We start from the raw sequence: 22,953 nt of genomic DNA on the forward strand, positions 1-22,953 counted from the left end.
GTGTGAATTTACTTGATTAGTATGCACAAATAAGGTATTTGGGTGCTCGGTTTTCTGTTCAATGTCTTAGGTTCTGAGCGCATACAATCACAAGTACCTAAATACACAGGGTTTTATACACGAAGCAAGAATTTGTAGAGGTATGTACAAAGTTACACACACCTAATTTTAAATATCACTTATTGCACAAAGCTTTTCTTCTTATTGACTTCCAGAATTGCTTAAAGTCTATATCTAACACTATCACATTAATATTCTGAGGCAGTCTTTAACCAGTGCTTCTGTGCCTTAAAAAAAGCTGATATTTGATGGATAATGTTATAGTAAACCCAAGTGATGTTGTCCAGGCCAAAGTAAGTGGCAATGGAGTTTACTGGTGCTTCTCTCCCACTGAAGAAATATTTTAGTCTCGCTGTTGAGAAACAGCAAGCCTATTTCTAGAGACTTGCTAGAAAACAGCAGTAAAACTAGGAAAAGTCTTCAAGCTTGTGATCTAGAAGAGATGCTATGTAGTTGTTTATGCTACTTTTGTATATTTTAGTGGGTGAAATTGGCTATTAATCTTTCCCAGCCAGTGAAAAAAGCCCTCAAGATCTAATGGATTAAATTAGGCTGACCCTGACTGGTTAGGATCTTGACTGCATTCCATATCAGTGCAGAAAGAAAAAAGCTGTTCATTTATGAGGCTTTTTATCACACCTTGATGAAAGACATTGACCGTGAGGCTAAAAATGTTCCATATGAAGTGCATTTGAGTTAGATCACATGAAGCATTACTGCTATTCTCTTTGTTCAAGACACCGATTAAAACCAGCTGCGTTACTCTTTTGAATGGCAAAACCAAAGCAATGACTCAGGCTACATTTTAATGTCCATTTCCTGAAAACGTCTGACTTCAGAACACATATCACAATCATAACAGGATTATTGACCTGTGAGCCCTGATTCACCATCACAGTACTCCGGTTTTACACTGGAATTAACAGAATTATACCATTGTAGAACTGGAGTGACACAATAGTGAATCAGCTCTCAGAACTTCACCTTAAATGCTTTCCAGTTCACCTTGAGATGAATGGGCCAGCTTCTAAAGCCATTGATCAAATTTTTAGTGAGGCAAAATTCTCACCTGTTTCTACAATTAAACGTTTCATCCAGGTAAGGATTAGAGTTAGGCCTGATCTCTCAGTGGTTAATTTATTTCATATATGTAGTTCCTTTTGTGTTCATGAGTTTGCCTCAAACTGATTTCAATTTTATGAATGTGTTCTCCATGCAAATTTATTTAAAAATTTAAAAAAGCAAAATCTTGATATGGCTAAGACTGTAGGACACATGCCCAACAGTCTTGATTTGCTTGGAGCACTCCAGCCCAAATAATAATGTGTTGTTAAATGATTTCTTTGAATAAATAATAGCCAGTGTTGTAGAAAAGAAATCCCCAAGATATTAGAGAGAGAAAAAGGTTTTAACTACTACTTTTTCATTTTTTTCTGTTTTTTATTTTTCAATTGCCTGAAGATGCATGCAGCTCATGAACCAACTTTTGCCGTCTGTATTACCAATTCAGTTTCTAAACCATTTCCCAAGGTGTGCCATGTATACCAAATAACTTTCTTCTATTACTGTAACTCCTTTCTTGTCTTCAGTACCTCTTCCCCAGTCACTTGTTACCTTAGCTTAGTGATTTTCAACCTAGGTGTTGCCAGATCCTTTGAAGGGTACAGTGAAGTGTGAGGAGATAAGCACAGGCTCAGGCTTGTCCCTGTCTGGCTGTTCTCTGCCACCCTACTAACTAGTCCCTCTGCAAGGAGGTAAACACTAAAACAAATGCATTAGTTTTTGCAGTGAGGTGCTGCTCAATTCACAAAAGTTATGGAGGGGGCCTTGCATCAACCAAAGGGTGCCTTGAGTTTAAAACGGTAGAGAACCACTGCCCTAGGTCATTTGTTCACTCAGGAAGTGCTATAGCAGAATTGCCCAAGTGTCATCCTTGCTGATCAGAACTCCCTTTGCTTCACTAGGCTCTTGAAAGTTCCCCAGATTTCAGTAAGTCTCCTCATGAACCCAGAAAGCCAGTTCCATGAAGCTCATTAAGAATGTGGGTCTAAATATATACTCTTTTGTACAGGGTAGATGTCTTTGTACATGTTGAGAAATGTCAAGTGCTCCACCTTGGGATGAGCAACCCTCAACACACCTACAGGCTTGTCAGCACCAAACTGACTAGCACCACGAATGAAAGGGACCTGGCGGTAATAATAGACCCAGTATGAATATGAGCTGGCAGTGCGATGTTGTAGCCAGTAGGGCAAATAATACTCTGGCATGCATCAATTGATGCATCACCAGCAAAACCAAGGAGGTGATTCTTCCACTCTATTCAGTACTGGTGAGACCGCAGCTGGAGTACTGCATCCAGTTCTGGGCACCGCACTTTAACAAGGATGTGGACAAGCTTGAGAGAGTTCAAAGAAGAGCCACCCATATGATCAGAGTCTTTAAAGGCAAGTCATATGAGGAAAGGCTGAGGGATCTGGGACTGTTCAGCCTGAGGAAAAGAAGGCTGAGAGGGGACCTGGTAGCAGCTTACTGCTACACTAGGGGAATACACCAAGGGCTCGGTGAGTAACTGTTCACCAGGGCACACAAGGGGAAAGCCAGGAGTAATGGCCACAAACTCCTGGAAGATCGATTCAGGCTCAACTTTAGGAAAAACTTCTTCACAGTCAGGGTGTCCAGACTGTGGAATAAGCTCCCTGCAGGGGTGGTGCAATCACCTACCCTGGAAATCTTCAAGAGGAGACTAGGCAGTCACCTTGCTAGGTCTTACCTGACCCTGAGTTATTTTTCCTGCTTGGTGCAGGGGGCTGGACCCGATGATCATCTGAGGTCCCTTCTGGCCTTACAATCTATGAATCTGTGAATGTTCTGTGAAAGGCATAGTACATTCTTGTAAACTTCATGAAATCATAATCATGGTCATCGTAACGATTTCTACCTACAGAAGATTCATGTAGAGCTTCTTATTTAATCTGGTATTTAAGGATTAAGTATCTGTTAATCAAAGTTGGTAACTAAGTAGGGACACTCATTGGGAAGGGATTACAGAAAAAATCTAGGACTTCACTCCATTTTGTTTTGTCAGGAAGTCTCTAAGATAAAAGTTCAAATTAAAAAAAAAATCCTGAGTAAACAGAATACTATTTATCAGCAGAGACCATAGTACTAGTACAACCTTCCAGAGCTCTCTGTTGACCCAGTTTAGTACCTTTCCATAATCCTGTAAATTATGACCTTCTGTATTGTTTTGAAAGCAAATTGAAGGCATGAATAATATCTGCTTTATCTTGGATAAGTTCCAGATTTCAAAAGTAGAGGAACAAAGCAGAGGAAGAAATAAATACAAGAAGGGTGTTCTTTGTCTTTTAATTCACTTTAAAATGTTTAGACTGGACAAAGAAAAGGGAAACAATGCAGCATTTTTCTTGGGGATGTTAATTTGACATTATGCAGGGATAGAACTTGCTGAAAAATGAATGAATTTTCAGCTGCAATGACATTGTTATGAATTCTGTAGGAATATTGGAAGTGGCTACTGATACAGTACAAGTAAATAATAGGAAAAATAGCACAAGTTAACAATTAATTTAATGTCCAGAATATAAAGTAGTAGTATTTCTATTCTTTCCTGATCATCTTGATTAAAATCAAGGAGTGGTTCTCTAAGGCCTTTACAATGTGGATTGCATCTCTAAGATAGGATGATAGCTCCAAGACAGGGGTCCAGACCAAGACTTGTGCACCACAAAGATGTGTTTTGAACCCTTAAATGTAATTCAGGGAATATCTAGGCCTCTCACTGCACTCTGTTGAGGGTCGAAGTTTCAGTCTCAGGCAGCTGATCTTACAAATCTTTCCTTCAATCCTCCTGGAGTCAGATTTTTAGAGATATTTTGACATCTAAGAATGCAGAGAGAAGGCCATACATTCCCAGACCCAGATCTTCAAAAGTCCCCACTCATTTTATTTGAATTATGGCCAGAGTGAACATTAGAGCATGCGAACATATAGCACTTCCTGAAGAAACATGTTTCATGTGGGTAACATGATTTTAATAGGATTTATTAGGAGTACCTTTGAGGATCTAGGATTTTGTAACTTGATCTCATTGGCTTTAATAAGATTTAAGGGCACAGATACTTTCTTAAAATCACACTAGGTACCTCTCTGTGTCTTAAGGTACCTAAATGCCTTTAAAAATGTCATATGTATTAATCCCACACAAAAAATTCTTTCTTGTTGTTCTGCAATGAAGTTTAAAATGCATAATCAGTTAAAATTTGGCATCTAGCATGTTTCAGGGATGTATTTGGTAGCTGTGCTGGTCTGAGACAAAAATAAATTCAAAAATCTAGAACTCTTGGTTCAGAAATTCCAGGGAAGGAATCCTACCTGATCTACAGAAGAAAGAGCAACAAAGAGCAACTCAGAACAACTCACAAAGACAGTTTCAGTGAGACCCAGTGGGACTACTTGAGAAAGTAAAGATGTCAGGGTTTGTCAGATCAAGTTAGATCAAGTTGTTTATGAGCTGTACAAGTGACAGTGATCAACACCTGTTTGTAAATAGTCTATAGTTGCATAAACTGTTTCTGAACTCATAATAGCATTGAGATGAGAATCTACAAAAAGCAAGAGCAGTGGTTTTGGGGTGTAGTTGAATTCATTGCGGTGAAGATGATTTTTGTTAACTTGTATGTCTTGTTTGTCTATGTCAGCTAATAAAAACCACCCCATGAAGCTCTTGGGCATTCAACAAAATATGAAAGTGATGGAACAGTAGTTGCTATAGCCTGCCAATGAGAAATTAATTCTGGATGCATTAATTCCCATTCCTTTGATTTTCAGAAAAAGGTGGCAAACCAGCCGAATAGGAATCCTTCTATATGGTTAGCAATGTACAGGGCTTTTGGACGACCAATCCTTCTCAGTAGCACATTCCGTTACTTGGCTGATCTGTTGGGTTTTGCTGGACCACTCTGCATTTCTGGCATTGTTCAAGGCTTCCAGAATACAAGCCAAGACAATACAACCACAATAGAAAAGGTAAGTTGATAGTGATCATGACATTTTGTTTGGTATCAGCCCAGGTTCTGTATCAGCTTTCTGCATTTCCAGCTCTGTGTGACTGGGTCATCAACACCATTCAATTTTTAAATTATTTCAAGTGTATTGAGGGATTACAGGAGATTACAGATTACCATTCTTGAAAACTGAAACTCCCTGTTTTGGCCCAGTATAAACACAGTGCAAGATTTCCTTTGGTCATATTTCTGTGGTGTGGATTCTGTGGATTTTTCTCAAATGTTAACATTATGGGGTCATATTAAATAAATGCTTGAGCCTTTTGGAATCCACCTTCCATTTCAAAGTAATATTTAGTTCCTGTCTGCTGAAAGATTATTATATTTATTACTCTGATTAAATAGTAACAACACTTTTCCACAGATGGCAGTTATATAATGGAACGATGTGCCCAGGCAAGTAACTTCCTTCTTCATGTCCTTGTGGCAAAGTACTTAGTAGAATTCACAAATTTGTTGGAAGCTTCAGCTGCACTGTAAACACTTCTGCGTTGGCTTCCAACTTGCAACCTCCAGGCTGTCAACTGTGTACCTTAGTGCCCACCCCACCCCACCCCACCCCACCCTAGTCCCCAACAAGTAACTGAGAGACAGCTACTTTATACAATAAAATCCTTAGCTGCAAGACTTCATGAAAGTATAGGGTATTCTATTTTATCCACTAAGGGTGTGTCCAGACGAGCATGTACATGCAGTTTGTGGCACCTAAAACTACATGCGGTGCACGTGCACTCATTTGCTGTGCTACAGATTTGGCACTGGTAGATCTCAGTGACAAACCCCACCCCCAAAAAACTGCTTCAAAAAGTGGCATGGTACACATGGCAGCAGCATGTGCCACCACAAATGGAGCCTGGTCAGCCAGAGCCACACTCTGGCTGCTGGCCAGAAACTGAGTGGCTGGATCAGCACTGCTGCTGCCCTGGAATGCCCCCAGGACTCCAGGTAAAGCTGCTGGGACCAGCACAGGTGCTGGCCCCAGCCTCCCCTACCCACCCAGGACAATTTGCTCCATACCAACCCTATGTGCAGGGGCATGTGCAGCTGCAGAAAAGCAGCAGCTGAAATTTGGGCCATGGCTATTTTTGCTGTGGCAACCCTGGAAATCAGGGGTAGAACTGAAAAGAGAAGAGACAGAAGGCACAAATTGTCCTACAGCTGATTTGTGATAAGGGTGTGTAATTAGTATTTTGAATCATGATGGGCAGATAGTTGATTTATGGAATAATATTCTCCCATTGAACTATAGCACCCCTTAATCTCAAATATCTTCTCCTTGGCAGGATAAATATGATGCTTGTGGCTTTTGACTAACACTTTGGATTTTGCAACAGCCTGTCATGTAACCACTGTGACAACTGATACGCTTTTAATTGTGCAGCTTATTATATAAAGCTTTGTCATATTTGAACCCTAATACATTGGATTAGAGCCCTGAGTCAAAAGTCAAAGTACATTTTCTTCCTTCAGAACTTGTTTTATTGCACAATCACAAAATGAGGTGTTTCTGTTTGGAAACATTTACTTTTAGTTATGACATTTGGGAAAGCCAGGTCTCTGCCTTTGTTTTTATAATTTGTGCTCTTTTCAAGGTTTCAGTTTTCTTCAGAATTTTAATTAATACCAGCTGAGGTAAACACCTTTTAAAGCTATAAATTTAAGGGGTGCTTACAATAAAGGGAAAATTTGAAACTACTTCAAGAGAAATCAGATTGGCTCGGTGACAAGTCATTGTTTCTTTTGGACATCTTTCAAAACAAATTAACTTTTAAGTAATGTATCTTGATAAATTTACTTTTGATTTCACTTGCCAATTTTGTTTTCTGTCTCAAATTCTCTATCACTTTTAATTACTCTCTTTCTTATATGGTCCTATTACACTCATGTCTGAGAATCTCACTCTTATTAATGATTTTATCCACACAACCAACTTTGGAGTAGGAAAATATTATAATATCCATTGTACATGTGGGTAAGTGAGGCACAGAAACATTCCAAGCTTGTTTTTCAAAGATACAAACACCAAAAGATTCAGTTAAGCACCCCATGGGGCACATCCAGACGAATGCGCACATGCCTCTTGCAGCGTCTCAAACCCCTTTTTGATGCTGCAAGAGGCACATGTGGGAACAAAAGAACTTTCCCCATGCTGCAGATTTGCAGCGCGGGTCTGGATTAATCTCGGCCCTGTGCCCCCTGGGAAACACAGGCCTAGTAGTCCTTGAGGGGTACTTGACCCACTGCAAGAATGTGGGGTGCTTCCCTCAGTCTGAAGCACCAAGAGTGTTCTCCTTTAGTCACTTGAATCAAGGGGACCCCAAGGCATAATCGAGACCCTCTTGCATTAAGTGTCCCATGCTAGTTACAGAGGAGAACTTTATTGGTTACAAGGAGTAGGTTTGGAATAGAGTACAGGGTAGAGCAATATCAGAGAAATACCTTAGAGTAAACTGGTGTGGTTTGATCACACATCTGAGTTACTGCAAGCTATATATCTAGTTGGATCTCAAGTATCTTACTCACAAGTATCATCCAGAGGCAGGTGGAGATTTCCTCTAGAGGCAAGCAGTTCATTGAACATGATTTTCAAGAGAGAGAGCGTGTTTCAGATGATCCAGCTTCTCTGAGAGTTCTCATCATAGCTGCTGCCCCAGCTGTTGGGCAGTCCTTAACTTATATAGACCTTATGACCTCATTTACCTGATCCAATGAAGGCCAGCAGCTGTTGACTGCCAGCTAACCAATTTGAAATGCATCACTGGTTGTCGGGTAGACTGGCAGGCTCTCTAGCCTCCTCCCAGCCATGATAACATTGCTTAGAACAATATGGAGTTTAAGCCCCCACCCAGGTGTGTGAGGCCAGTCACATAGGCACAGGGAGCAGGTTTCCCCCACCCTCTGGAATGTATCCAGCTCAGGTTACAACTCAGGGTTACCTGAAGCTGAAGGGACCAGGGGTGTCTGCCCTCTGCAGTGACCATGGTAACCAAATTGTCAGATTAGGCATCTACCTCATGGCAGAGTTTGGGGAGAGACAAAGAGGGCATTCTGCCACACATTCCCCCCCACCCCCATTCGTTCTTTTCACCCCCACTCATTCCCCCCACCCCCTATTCATTCCCACAGCCCCCTGTTCATTTCTCCCACCCCCACTCATTCCTCCAGGCCCACGTTCATTCCCCCCACCCCCAGTTCATTCCTCCCAAGGCTGGAGACAAGCAGAAGAAGGAGCAGGGGGCTGGAGACAAGTAGGAGAGAAAACAGGAGGCTGGAGATGAGCAGGGGAATGAGTAGGAGGCTAGAGACAAGCCCCTGGAGATGAGCTGGAGACTTCCTCTGCTATCTCCACCCTCCTGCTCATTCTCTTGCTCATCTCCAGCCTCCGGAGGCTACAGAGGCAGCCGGGCCACACCACCAGTCCTCAAAGGAATCCAAAGGGATCAGGAGGTAGGGCAGATTTCACCTCCTGGACCAGATGGCAGGTTGCATGTATCATGGGTAGACCCACGCAGCAGGGTCGACCCACTCCTGCCTATCGTTGCTCAGGAGGTTTCCGATATGGGTGACACCAGCCTCAGAAGCTCCTCTCTATTTGTAACATTCAAATACCATGGGCCCTAAGGCCCACCCAGCTAACTAGCAGCCCCTATTGTATGGGGGCTAATGTGTAAATGCTACAACAAAATACTTAGGACAACTAATGAGAAAAACAGGATAGGAGTGTCATGTGGGTCAAAGGGTCAAAACGTGAAAATAAATGTGCCTGAGGGGGACACCAAGCAGAGTCCCCCAGGCTGCACCCACTGGTCCTCAAAGGCATCCAAGGAGCCAGTGGACACCACCCACTGGTGCTCTGCCTAGAAATGTGCATGGACAAGTGAAAGGAAAGCAACCCCGCAGTCTCTGGGCACATTCCTGGCCAGAGCCTCCTTTCTGGTCAAGTATAGGGCCCACTTGGCCAGGGCCAGGAGGAGGTTGACCAGAAGGTACTCGGACTTGGTGGGGCCATGGATGGGGTGACCAAAACCAAAAAGGTGAAATTCAACCAGAATCTCAAGAGGAGGTTCTGGAGGTGGAGATGGAGGGGCTGCAGCATGGCGCACTCGAGGGTCATGTGCCCCAGGGTCTCCCTCTGCCCACAGAAGGGGCAGGAGCCTGGGGTGTCTGTGAAGCTCACCACATACACGCCCATGGCAACGGTTCCATGGAGGAGCTGCCAGCTGAGGTCCCCAGTGGCTCGTGGGATGAGGGTGAAGTACAGACTCAGCCACTGGGGTGCACTAGCTATGCCCTCACCAAGCAGATCCTGCCACTTGGTGTCTGGGTAGGATGCAAGGGCAGCATGATGGACAGTGTGGTGCATGAGCGTGTTGAGGTGGTGGTGATGGCTGGTGGAAGAGCAGTCTGGTGTCCTCCAGCCAGCTCAGGCGATGAAGCGGGGAGCGCCGTGAAGTCGGGCGAGGCGCCGGCCCCATGACAAACTCCGGTGGGCTGGAGGACATTGGGGAGGAGGGGGTGGGAACCGCTGCTATGCAGGGCCTGGTCAACAAAGGAAAGGGTGTCAGGAGGTAGGGCAGATTTCACCTCCCGGACCAGATGGCAGGTTGCACGTGTCATGGGTAGACCTATGCGCTGGGCCAGCACAGCGGGGTCCACCCACTCCTGCCTATCGTAGCCCAGGAGGTCTCCGATACAGGTGACGCCAGCCTCAGAAGCTCCTGAGTGCGCGTAGCCTTCAGCTGCTGGCTAGGGCAGGTTTTTATACTGCTGGGGCCAGCACAGGACAGGTTTTTATACTGCCGGGGCTGGCATAGGTGCGGGCCTTAGGCTCTAGCTCTCCCTGGCTGTAAATCTGGGAGGAGCCAGGAAGGATTATTTTTCCCTGAGTGGCACAATTTGCTCCACAACAAAGTGCATGTCTGGGCATGAGCATTGAGGCAAAAAGCCCCAGCTCAAATTTGCAATGCTTCTATATGAGCTGCTGCAAGTGCACGTGCTTGCATGTGTGGATGCACCCCATGGGTGCATCCCCCTGAGCAGGAATGTGTGTTTTCTCAGGGACAAATAGCAGTAGCACATATTTGTGCTGCTGCTAGCTATCCCTGGGGAATGCCCCTGTATGCCTGCTGTGGTACACAGCAGGTTATCCCGGGTGGGATAGAGGAGCTGGGACCAGCACTTGGGCTGCCCCAGCTGCCTTACTTGGGGTCTTGGAGGTGTCTTGGGGTTGCAGCAACAGTGATCTGGGTGCACAGCCTGGCCAGCAGCTGGAGTTTGGTTCTGGTTGGCCAAGCTCTGGTTTCAGGCAGTGCACGCTGCTGCCACATGCACTTCCCTGATTTTTTCTGGTACAGTTTTTTTGACAACAAAATCCCCTGGTATCAACGCCCCCCCCCCCCCCCCGCTCCCCTCCCCCCCCCTCCGCCGCCGCCTATTGCACTGATAATTAGCAGTGTGGCAAAAGCATGCATGTTCAGCATGTGCAGTTTGCAGTGCTGCAGATGGATTTGTGGTGCCACAAGCTACATGTGCACTTGGGATGTGCCTTATGAGATTTTCAAAAGGTTTCAAGAGATTAAGCACCTAACTCCCATTGAAATCAATAGGACTCTGGTGCTTAACTTGCTTAGGCCATTTAGAAAGTGACATGAGGTGCCTTTTCTGCATACTTAGGTACCTAAATATTTTTGAAAGTCTGGCCATTTAAAAGCCTTGCTCAATACTTTACATGAAGTCCATAGCAGAGCTGGGAAATAAAGCCACCTCTCTTGGGTCTCAGTCCAGTGCCATAACCACAAGATCATCCTCTGCTTGGTTCAGAGACTGTCTATGCTGAAGGAGTGAGTCAAGTTGGGGTCCAGATGAAGGCACTGCATTCAAGTCAGTACAAGAGGAGCAGAGTAGTTCTCCCCCACAATCTGATGGCAAAGCACAGTAGTGTAGTCACTTATGATGAAAGAATCTCAGAGGGTCTAGAGATGTGGCTTGGTTTCATAGTCTTCCAAACCTTTCTCATCTAGAAATCAAGCAACAGCTTTCCTGAGAACAGGCTTTTTGTAAGGATTCCAGTACATCCTGCTTCCAGCTGGATTGGAAATTCCATAAGAACAGTTTTCTTCACAGTATTTTGATACATTCACTTCCTGCTTTGGCCTAAATTGAGCAACACAGAGAAGTGTTAAGAGGAGAAAATACAAAAAAAATAAAATGTATTAAGCAAAAGTCCTTTCCCCCTCTTGATGGATTCAACTCTCAGTTGTAGTAAAGGATCAGCATACTCTTATTTCATTCATTTGTTTCTCCAACTCTTAATAGCCATACTGTATGAATAGACTTTATTTGCTTATCCCATAGCAGGATTTAAGATAATGTATGTAATACAAATAACATATCAATAACCTTCCAAAGGTAATAATTATTGTCATCTGTCAGCTGCCCCATGGTCTATTTTCACAAGGGCTCCGTTTTCTACTAGGTATGATCTGCATCCCAGGAAGTGCAGTCAGAACTTAGCAGAGAAAGTAATGCCATAATAAGCTGAGTGAGTGAACTGCTCCTTTGCCCCTTAACAGGGTTCCTTTAGGTCTTTAGGAGATGGCTGAAGTACATTGGTGGGACATTATGAGGAAGCTGGCACTTAATTTTCCTGTGTTGTTACTGTGATATGGATAATCAGAGAACATGTGTCTTGAGAACCTTTGGTACAACATGTATGAACAACATGATTTGCTTAATGGGATCAGAAGAAAAATATAATGTAATTTGTATACATTAATATAATTTAATGTATTATATGTATAATATAATGTAATAATTTAATTATAGTTTCTTTGCTAACTGTTGTTATTCCAGACTTTTCCATTGCCATTGGAATTCAAAACTCAGTGTTTCACATCCAGCACACTGCATAAGTTTTGATATCTGTTCTCAAACTGAAATTGTGTTGCTAGAGACTTGAAAAAAAATATGGGTAAAGATATGGTTTGAGCACTTTTTTGAAACACACACTGATCTGTGCACGCAGGTATTTTTAAAAGAAAAAATAATCTAAAGTTGCAGAATCTAATGGGCAACCTAAAGTTGTCAATGTCTGATACATTTGTTCAGTGAGCCAGGTATTGCACACCACTACTAAGGTGTGGGTCACTTAGAACAAGATCTGCAAAGGAATAAGAACCTTTTTCTCTTTTTCCTTCATATAAGCACCAATCGTCGTACAGATTCTTTAATGTGAGTCTGCCTGTATCTTATTGGGAACTATCATGGTTTACTGTACTCACCTGTGCACAGGGTATCATCCTACCCTACCTTCTTCCTCACTTGAGATTAACAGAGCTAAACACCTCCCACACCATGAGTGACAGTAGTCCGAACTTCTGTGGTCTGGCTTTCTTCATCACTATTACTAAGAACTGGTGCGTATTCCTTCTTCTACTAAGAGCAATTCTCTCCAGCACAAGTGTTCAAGTACTTTTGATAATGGAACATCTAGGTGCTCACCCTGTAGTTGCAAAGAAGTTCAAAGCCATGATGTTATGCAGTAAACCGAAGTAATCGTATCTTTACTACAGTTTGATTATCATTGTTGCTCCACTGTAAAAATGGAATCTCCCATTTCTCCTTGTCCAAATAACAGATCATCTCTCTACATTTCTCATTCTTTTTGGTCATAGGATCAATCAGACTCATACCTCTCCTCACAGGATTTCCTTGGAAATGCTTATGTCCTGGCAGTTCTGCTGTTCCTGGCCCTCATCCTACAAAGGACATTTCTGCAGGCTTCCTATTATGTTACCACCGAAACTGGCATCAATCTGCGAGGTGCCTTACTGGTGAGTACAGATGTTTCCATGATCTGCTTGCAGTAAAATTCTATAATAATGGATCTAGTTTCATTCTTTCATTTTTCTAAGCCCTTCATCTAAACTAGCCCTTTATCTAAACTATCAGCAAGCTACAGTAGGTAGCGAAAAGCTAAGTTAGGCACACTTAGGGTGTGTACAGAAGTTCAGGCAGCCTGTTGGGGAGGTACTTTAACTATGGTGTTTTACACAAAGTACCATGAGTTAGAGTGCCATGGAACCCATCAGGCTTTCGCCTGTTGGTTGTGGAGGGGAGGGGGTGGGGTGGGATGAGGGAGAGGGCTCGAAGCCTGCCTGCACCGGCAGTGGCCCAGGCCAGCAGGTGGAGGTGCTTCAGCAGTCTCGCAGGAGATTGCTGCTGGACCAGCCCTCTTCCCAGCTCTGCCTCCCCTGCCAGCTGCCAACTATCAGCAGTGGCTTGGGGGGGAGGAGGGGGGCAGGGAAAGAATAATTTATTGATATTCAACTTTACAATGTCCAGTCACTGTTGCAACTTTATAAACTGTATTTTATTCCTTCCTGCAGGCAATGATATACAATAAGATTCTGAGGCTTTCTACATCCAACTTGTCCATGGGAGAGATGACATTGGGACAGATCAATAACTTGGTTGCCATTGAAACAAATCAGCTAATGTGGTTCTTGTTCCTATGTCCCAACCTATGGGCTATGCCTGTACAGGTACAGCACTGAAGTAAGGGCCTAGTTTTTAGAAGAAAAAACCCTGAAAACAGAAGATATTTTTAACACAGCGACCATCTAGGAGGCTATTTTAGAACATGCAGGGGGAAGTATAGCCTTATATATACCTATAAATGAAAAACCCTGTCCAGGAAGGAAATGGTTGAAATGCTGTGTATTTGTATTCTCCCAACGTTGTGAGCTGCTTACCTTCAGGCCAGCAGGGAGAGATTTTTATGGTTAAGCTTTCAAATTAGGGTTGCAAAATTGTAGATTTTACCAATAATGACTAGTTTTGCCCACAGCTGCTCCTCTATTTGTTTTGTTAATATCCCGCTCTCAATAGGTACATTAGTCTGTATAGGACAGGACCTGCCCGTCTTATGGACAAACTGAAAAGTTGCAAGAACAGCAGAATAGAAGGAGCAGCATTTTATTGCTTGGTACATTTAATTTTGGCCATGTACATATTTCATTTTCTTCTGGGAGTATCGCTGCTCTCCCAGGAGAAAACATGAATGTATAGGTGTTTAGGATTTTTCATAAGGTGTAACATTGACACCGGCCATGGAAAAAATACCCAGGAGCTGAAAGATTTTGCTGTATTATGTTTTGATCACATAAATCTAAAACACTATATGACTAATCCACAACAATAACAACAATAATAATATTGGAAAAAAGTCATTGTTTTTCCATTATTTATTTTTTTAGACAATTATCCAGGAATCAATGGTTTATCAAAGAGAATTTGTGGTAGAGAAACAGAAAATAGAGCTCTTGGCTAGTATAGAAGCTTAACAATGATAAAGGGATATTCATTTTGAAAGCCATGCTTGAAAGCCAAGCTACCTTAGTTAGTTATTGTTATAATTTTACATGTTTTGGGTTGTTAAATGAACTGGTGGTTTCAGAATGGGTGCATATCAAAAGCAGGTATCAGATTTAGGAGCGAATAGCTAAAGTGCATTAAGGCACATATAGACTTATTAAGGCATGTTAATGTTGTGTATGGACTGACTTGAGACTAACCTTAGTCCCACATCAGTCTGCGCACATGGTGTTAATGTGCTTTAACGCATGAGTGTGTAGACGTGAGCCTAAATTGCCTTAATGTGCATTAAGCTAATGTGAATTAAATTTAGGCACGCCTAAATGCACATGTAGATACATCCACTAGGTCCTAGTGGACAGCTGTATGCAGTATAAGTTCACCATTACATTTCTGCTTTGTTAGTAATCAGCAGAATGACAGATACTGAATCAATAAAGCCTGTATATTGATGCCATGGAACTACTCATGCAAAGCTGTTTGGGTCAGGCGCTGTTTTTTTGTCCTATTTGTATAGCTTCTAATACAATGGGTTGCCTGTACATGTGCCTGGAGCGGGGTGGGAAGTGTTTTAATTAGAGTGGTTCCCGGACAGCCTCTCTAATTAAAGCAGCTCACTGTCACGTGTATTAAGCCCCTACACATTTCAAAATGGCAACAGGAGCTCTTTAACTAAAACTTGTTTGATGAGATTTAGTTAAAGTGCCCCTGCAGCCATTTTGAAACATGGCGGGGAGCTTAATGCACATGACAGTGAAGCGATGCTGGAGCATTCTAATTAGAACGTGGAGCAGACTCAATTAGTTGAATCTTCTCCAGTGTGTTCTAATTAAAACGTGAACAGGCATGTCTAAAGGCAGCCCATATGATGGGTTCTTCATCCCTGAATAGCAGTATTAAATATAGCTGTAACAAACATGTCAATCAGAAATAATATAGGTCTGTAGGATCTTTCCCTAGATTTTCAAAATTTTTGAAGTAAAGTAAAAGTGGTTTTATTTACATTAATCTAAAAATTTGTAAAAAATGCCTTATGTAGTTTAAGAATATATTTTTCCATTGCTCTTTTGCTAGCATACTGAGATGTATTGCTTTTCAGAGATGTATGTATTGCTTTTCTGAGATGTATGTGTCTTTTCCCCTCCTTAGATCATAATGGGCGTGATCCTACTTTATAACTTGCTTGGAGAGAGTGCATTAGTTGGTGCTGCTGTAATTGTATTGCTTGCTCCGATACAATATTTCATAGCTACAAAGCTGGCTGAAGCTCAGAAGAGCACTCTGGTATGTAATTTATTTTAATGATGGGTATGATCCAGCAGTTAGACTAGAGAACCCAAAGCTCTGGATTGCATCCCTGACTTTACTAAAGATTTGCTGTGCTGGTCTAGACATTGTTCAACTTCCTTATACCTACATTTCTACTGAAAAAGTAGGGGTAATATATTAACTGACTTTCCAGAGTGTTTAAACCATTTGTAGTCTTCCTTGTTGAATTGAAAAACTAAAATTTCATTAAAAGTACTGATATAAAATATTCTGACTCCGATTTGTTTTGGGTTTTATTTTAAACAAACAATGCAGTAATATTGCCATAAATTTGTCATCATTTATGAGTCTAAATAATAATCAATATTACCTTGATTAAATCTGCATTCATCAGATTTGCTCTTGTGCAAAGCACCACTGAACAGTTCTGCATTATTTAAGTTCCATTTAAGGCTTCAAAATAAGAATGTAAGACCTGTTCCACAGTCTGTCCCTAGACAGATACTTGAGCATATATTTAAATGTTTGGTGAATTCTGGTTTGAAGTGATATGAAGCTTCTGGCTGGTTTTCTTTTCAGAAGTTAATTTCACCTCATCTGAATAGCTGTGTCACATTTATAGCCATTTGTATCCATGTAAGTCTATTAAAGCCACATTCAAATGCTGAACTGAATGTTATGTTTGAAATTATTTTAAATGACTGATTCTAAAGTATAGAATAATGTGAACTATCTTCTGAAATTAATTCCATTATAACTAAGTACTGTACAGCAGTGTTTCACAAGCTGTGGGGAGCTCCCCTTAGGGAGCGCAAAAGCTTCCTAGAGTTGAGGGCATGAAGCCAGGATGGTGGTAGCAATTGGTAGTGAGATGAATTGGTGAAGGAAGAGATGGGGGAAATTAACAGTAGAGAAAGTATTGGAGGGGAAGTAGAGGACACAAGAGTGACTGACTTTACTGTGGTGGTGCATAAACCCAAACAGTTTGGGAAACGTTGTGCAGGATTCTACCTTACCCATAATTCCTAGATTTTTGGAAATATGGATAATCTCTCTGTTTGTGATAAATTGGCCGTATTGTGATAAATTGGCCTTACTCTTCACTAATGGGAAAATGTTTCCGTTCAATTCATCTAATTTACTGGAATTTTCCCTTGAAACCATCTATTTGTTAATTCTCTTATTGTTATTTTTGATCTTTAATCTAGCCTTAATGTTTAAAAAGCCTTCAAGTATTTGAAGAGACATCTTTAAATCAGTTAGCCAAACTATATTTATTTGGGCCTTTTCCCCACCTAAGGGATTCCAGTGGGGCTACCAGTATTTCTAATTTATACCAGTTTAGAATCTTTCTTTTATGCATTTTCTTTCATAAGCCATTTTCTCCAGCCCCCTGATCTTTTTTTTGCTCTTCTCTGAATTCTTCATTAATTTATTTTAGTCATAGTATTCCCAAAACAGCAGAACACTATATTGTGAGGGAAAGATGTTCATCTAAATCAGTCACATCAAAGATATGGCCTGTAGATCTTGTACTGGCCCCACAGACAGCATGCAGCACTGCCCTGCACATGGCACTTGTGCTGGACTGACTCTGTACTCTGCCTGCAGCATGCAGGGTCAGTTTAAGAGTACAATTTGTCCCATGGACTGAACCTGCTTCCCTCACCCAGAAAAGCTGTGGAATCTCCATCCTTGGAGGTTTTTAAAACCCAGCTAGACAAAACCTTGGGTAGGATGGTATTGTTGGAAACTGTTTTGCTTTGAACAGAGGGTTGGACTAGATGACCTCTAGAGGTCCCTTCCAACCTTTATTTTCCGTGATTCTCTGATCTTACTGAGGCAATACCACTGTAACTTTCTATCTATATTAATTTTATCTTTTTTAATAATGCTGTTTCCTGATTTTCACTTTCTCAATATCTTTAATTCAGATTATTTTCCTATTTCAGATATATTAGTTTGTACTTTCCCAGCACACAATATATTCCTATTTCCTCCCTATGATTTGAACCTCCATAAAATCTCCAAAGAATATGAAATAACATAAAATGTTATTGTGTACATGACTAAAGGGCATGTGCTAGAGCAGGGGCAAAACAATTATGAAACTTTGGTATATTTTTAAACAAAAGTAAGGAATATAATTTCAATAACATCTTTTTAAGTGATTAATTTACATTTCTTTGTTTATTATAAAGGATTATTCCACTGAAAGATTGAAGAAAACCAATGAGATATTGAAAGGCATTAAATTGTTAAAGCTGTATGCCTGGGAGCACATATTTTGCACTAGCGTGGAGGAAACAAGAATGAAGGAGTTCACAAGTCTCAAAACCTTTGCACTTTATACATCTCTTTCCAGTAAGTAATTGTATTCTTTGGGAATTTTAACAGAGCTTTGAAAGGTTCCTGTTCTCAATAGCAGAGTTTTAACTTCAGTGCTAATTACAGATATTCACGGGGAATGGGGGTTTAGATTGGGTTAAGAATGGCCACCTGATCTAACTTAGCTTGCCCCGATGCAGACCTTACACTCAGACCCAGTTTTAGGGATTAGAAATCAAATTTAAACCTGTAACAGTACAGAAGTTTCACCCGCACAGACTGGTCAAAAAGGACATCTTTAAACATGCTCCCAGGGGGGAGGCTTTAATTAGAGCAGCTCCGAGAGTCACTTGAATTAAAGCGTCCACAGCATCACGTGTATCAGTGCCCACAAACTGAAAAATGGTGGCGGGGATGCTTTAACTAAAGTTAATTGAACAAGCTTTAGTTAAAGTGCCCCTGTCACTATTTTTCAGTGCAGGGGCACTGATACACTTGATGGTGGAGCCTGCTGGAGCATGGTAATTAATTGAGTCTGTTGTGATGCACTGTAATTACAGCATGTCAGAGCAGCCTCAATGTATGTGTATAGGTGCCCATTAAATAAATAAATAGCACAGAAGGAGTTTAAAATCATTAAATATATTTTATTATTGTTTAATTTATAAAAAAGTTTTCTGTAATCTTAATAATGAGATTTCATATGTCAGTATTTTGATTATAATAAACACTGAGATTGCCGTAGTCAGACCCTGTGAGTTAGAGCCAAATAAGGGTCTGATATAAATTACATTCACCGTATTGAATTAGAGTTGAGAGGAATGACTTTGATATTTAGGAGACATTTTTCTCTCAAAGAACTTTCTGGCTGTGATGCATAATTATCTTGCAGTTTGTATAAAAATATTTTATTCCAATTCACTAGAATATGTAATTGATAACATTTCTTAGCTTGTTTGTTTGTATATTTAAGATCTCTGTCTAAGATGGGAATCAGTTTCTTCCTGCTAACGAGTTTTCCTTCGGGAGTTTTAAATGCTGTAGACTGGAAAAAATATTTGGGGGAAAATCTGAAGCTTTCTATGAGCAAGTTATTCAGTGTTTAGTGTTAAGTATTACAATTAATATTAAGATATTTTCTCATTCCGAGCAGCCTAATACATGCTTTATTTCTTTCCATAGTTTTTATGAATGCAGCCATCCCAATGGCAGCTGTTCTTGCAGTAAGAATTTTTTCTTCTCTTTCTTTGAAAAGCAATGAAAAATAATGCTGTTGCTTCTATGGGACCTACCATTGACAAACACAGGATATGGATTAGTAGGCTTATGCTAGCTGGATATAGCAACATTGCGCTAAAAACACTCAATTCCCAAAGCTGAATTTGCAACAGCTGTGGTTTGGACTTGTGAAAAAGGAAGTAAACCATAAGCGCCATTAATGTAATCCCAAAAAGCAACAAGCAGAATGTTAATTCTTGGCTAAACAGAAAGGATATGGACTTGGTTTGGAAGTTACATTTTTGGGGCTTTGTTATTCTGTTGCATCAAATGAAAGCCACTCCTGTGCAAAGCCCCAGCACAAAGTCTTCACACAGATAAATCCCTCAAATATCTTAGATTGGAACTTAAGGGGCACGTCTACATGTTCATTAATGTACAGTGATTAGTGCACATTTAATTTAGTACTTGTATAATTAAGGACTAAATAAATGCTCAGTAACTGCAGTTACTGTGCAGTAGTGCTGTCAAACCCCTTTTTAGTGGCACTACTGCTCAGTAGCTTTATAATTCTGTGCAGTAGCTTATTAGCACTGTTTGTGTTGTGCTGCGCTACTATGCAGTATTATTAGGCCACTGTGCAAGTAGTGTCTAGTGTAGATGCTTCCAAGTAGAACGTAATTTTTAGACTGTCCTTTATACATAGTTGAATGTTGTCACTAGTACACCAAGATAATAGTTATACCTAGATAATAGTTATACCCCTTGTGTTGAGCAGTAAGAAATCTTCATGGACCTAATCCTGAAGGCCTCACTTGGTTTATTCTCAGTGGATGTGTCTACATGTGCAATTAGTGTTCTTGAAAATTCAGGCTCATTAAAGTGCTCCTGGGCATGCATGTGAATGTGCGCCCGACGGGAGCAGTTCAGTCCAGGGCTGCTCCTGCCCTGCTCTGCCCCCCCTGCAGCAGCCAGGGGGAGCTCCCAGTTTGCTCCCAGTCAGGGTTTACATGTGCTCTTCAGTGCATTTATGTGCCATTTTTCTAGTATCTGTATGTAGGGGTACAAGCAAACGGCTCATTAGACTCATTTAATGTGCACATGTAGACAGTTACACTTTACTGTGCATTAGATTAGTCTCGTGTAGTTTCTAGTTTGGACTTGTGAAAGCCCTGAACTCACCCAGTCATTACTAGAACTGGGTGACATTTTTGTCCAAAATCTATTTTTGGTGAAAAATGCAGTTTCAGTTATGCCAAAACATTTCACCTTTTTGTTGTTGATTTTGCTGAATTTTTTATTTAAAAAAAATCCTGAGTTAAATGCCAACGTTTTGAAACATTTCTCACCAAATTTGAAAATACAAAACATTTTAATTTTTCATTTGGAAATTACAATGTTTTAATTCACTGAAAAAGTCACACAGCATCAATTTCAGTTAAACCAGAGAATTTTTTTTCTTAGCATTTTTGGAATTACCAGTGAACCAAAAATCTAGGATTTGCTGAGCTCCGTTCATTATTCCAGTCAAGTGCCCTTCCAAGTACTACATGTGCTGTGGTATCTTTTTCACTAATCTTCTCTTGTTCTGGTGTAACAGACCTTTGTCACCTATGCATATACCACTGACAAGAAATTGCAGCCAGCACAAGCCTTTGCATCCCTGTCATTGTTCCATATCCTGGTTACACCACTGTTCCTGCTCTCCACTGTAGTTAGGTTTGCAGTCAAGGCCATTATAAGGTAAGCAGAGCAACTTCTTTGGTTATCCAAACATGCTTCAGAAAACTCCATCAGGCTGCATGAAAGGAAATACGCAAACAGTGAAAAGGGGTTGCTTGTTCATTGGCCTGAAAAATCAAAATGATATAATGATTCAAAGAAATCAGATCAGACATTCTATTCTATTCCCTAAAGTGATCACAAAGAAATAGGATTTAAAGTCTGACTGTTACTACCATTATTATACCAAATCTTGAAGTCCAAACTGTAATCAAAGTGTTTTTGCTTGGATTATGGCTCAGGTCTTCCCCCTCTAAGTAGCCTTGCAATAGCCATCCACTATTGTCCCCTGCTAGTGCCCCAATGGATGATAGAAATCCCAGAAGGGTAAGAAAAGGTGAAAGGAAGATTTAGGCAGGATTGGCTTTTAACGCAGGCAAAAGAAACTGTCCCCACTCCTACAAAAGGTGCCCAGTGATACTATACTATAGTGCCATAGTATAAAGGTGCCAATATACTATGGAACTGGCACTCACCTGGTTGTTGTTTGTCCCTAAAAATGAGCCTCTTCAGGGAAAGAATTTCCATGAATGGAGAGCCAACATCTTATCTAGAAAAAGCTTCTCATTTTCAGGGATCCTGATTTTCTCTGCTAAAAAAAAATCCCGTTTTTAGATTAAAAAAAGGAACCCAAAATTCACATTTTTCTGTGATTTTATATATATATATATATATATATATATATATAAATATATATTAATAATATATATCTGTGTTTCATTTTAATCACAAAAAATTCATCATTAAAAGTTTCACCTGGGATGATAGTGGGGGTCACACTTGATGTACAGTGGTATTAGAAAAGATTCTGAGGCAGTGGATAACCAACAGGTTGCTAAGTGCAATCATGGTTTTGTTACTGTTATAACTTCTGTTAAAATGTTCTTATCTTTAGGGGGTCCTGTTGCTCCTGAGGCTTTACTCTTGCATGACCCCATTCCCAACAGAATAAAAAGATGGAGTGGGTAGTCTGGCCTGTCAGACCACCAGTATATTAAGGAAAGATAGACAGCGAGTGGAACTGGTAGCAGCAGAGGAATCAGCAGCAGTGGGGAGAACTGATGGCAATAAAAATCATGGAGAATTGATGGCAATAAAAATTCATTATTTTATCAAAATTTGCTGTGATTCATGTCTGACTTTTCCCAAATTACAGTGCCTGAAGTACCAATTTTCCTAGGAGAAGCAATTCTAGTGTCTCAGTTGGCAATGACCAGGGATCCTGATTTTCTCTGATAAAATAAACCAAAACCCCAATTTTCAGATTTAAAGTAACCCAAAATTCACATTTTTCTGTGTTTAAAAGAAAATGCTACTAATATATGGATAGGTCTATCTATTTATAGTGGTGTTTCATTTTAATCATGGAAAAATGTGGACTTTGGGCTACTTTTTTAAATCCAAAAAATTGGGGATTTTTTTTTTTATAAGAGAAGACCAGTATCCCTGGTAATGACAGACATTTACTGTTGTACATTGACTCTTCAGTGGTCCATATGAAGTGAGCTGTAGTCTTCAGGCAGCCGTGCCAACATCTTTTTCACAAAACTATAATCTCAAAGACACAAGTCAACATTTTTCCTTGCAGTGACAGCAAAGATGCCACACACTGACTAGATATGAAGACTGAACTAACCTTCTCAATTTAAAAAAATAATCCCTCTACTTCAAGGCTGAGGCATACTAACAGGGTATGGCATTGGTGCTGCCTCTATCTGTTAAATAAGAGTAATGATAAATAATAAACAATAGGGCATTAGACTCCAGAGCTGCCTGTCACTATTCACCAGCATCACATTCACTAAAAAAAAAAATAAACAGGTTTTGGTTTTTT

General features: G+C 40.8%; 1 protein-coding gene across 7 annotated transcripts in view; it reads left to right on the forward strand.

Annotated features, from left to right (window-relative positions):
• Positions 1 to 22,953, forward strand: part of ABCC9 (ATP binding cassette subfamily C member 9) — a 130,581-nt gene that overhangs the window by 26,285 nt on the left and 81,343 nt on the right. For 6 of the 7 annotated variants that reach the window (XM_059726592.1, XM_059726591.1, XM_059726590.1 and 3 more), the window contains 7 exons: positions 4,912 to 5,109; positions 12,821 to 12,979; positions 13,535 to 13,690; positions 15,672 to 15,806; positions 17,993 to 18,155; positions 19,302 to 19,342; positions 20,938 to 21,080. In XM_059726592.1, coding sequence (XP_059582575.1) covers positions 4,912 to 5,109; positions 12,821 to 12,979; positions 13,535 to 13,690; positions 15,672 to 15,806; positions 17,993 to 18,155; positions 19,302 to 19,342; positions 20,938 to 21,080 — 995 coding nt within the window. The remainder of the gene's footprint in view (positions 1 to 4,911; positions 5,110 to 12,820; positions 12,980 to 13,534; positions 13,691 to 15,671; positions 15,807 to 17,992; positions 18,156 to 19,301; positions 19,343 to 20,937; positions 21,081 to 22,953) is intronic. The other variant, XM_059726593.1, reaches the window with a different exon arrangement.

This window comes from Alligator mississippiensis, chromosome 4, assembly GCF_030867095.1.
Source record: "Alligator mississippiensis isolate rAllMis1 chromosome 4, rAllMis1, whole genome shotgun sequence".
NCBI lineage: Eukaryota > Metazoa > Chordata > Crocodylia > Alligatoridae > Alligator > Alligator mississippiensis.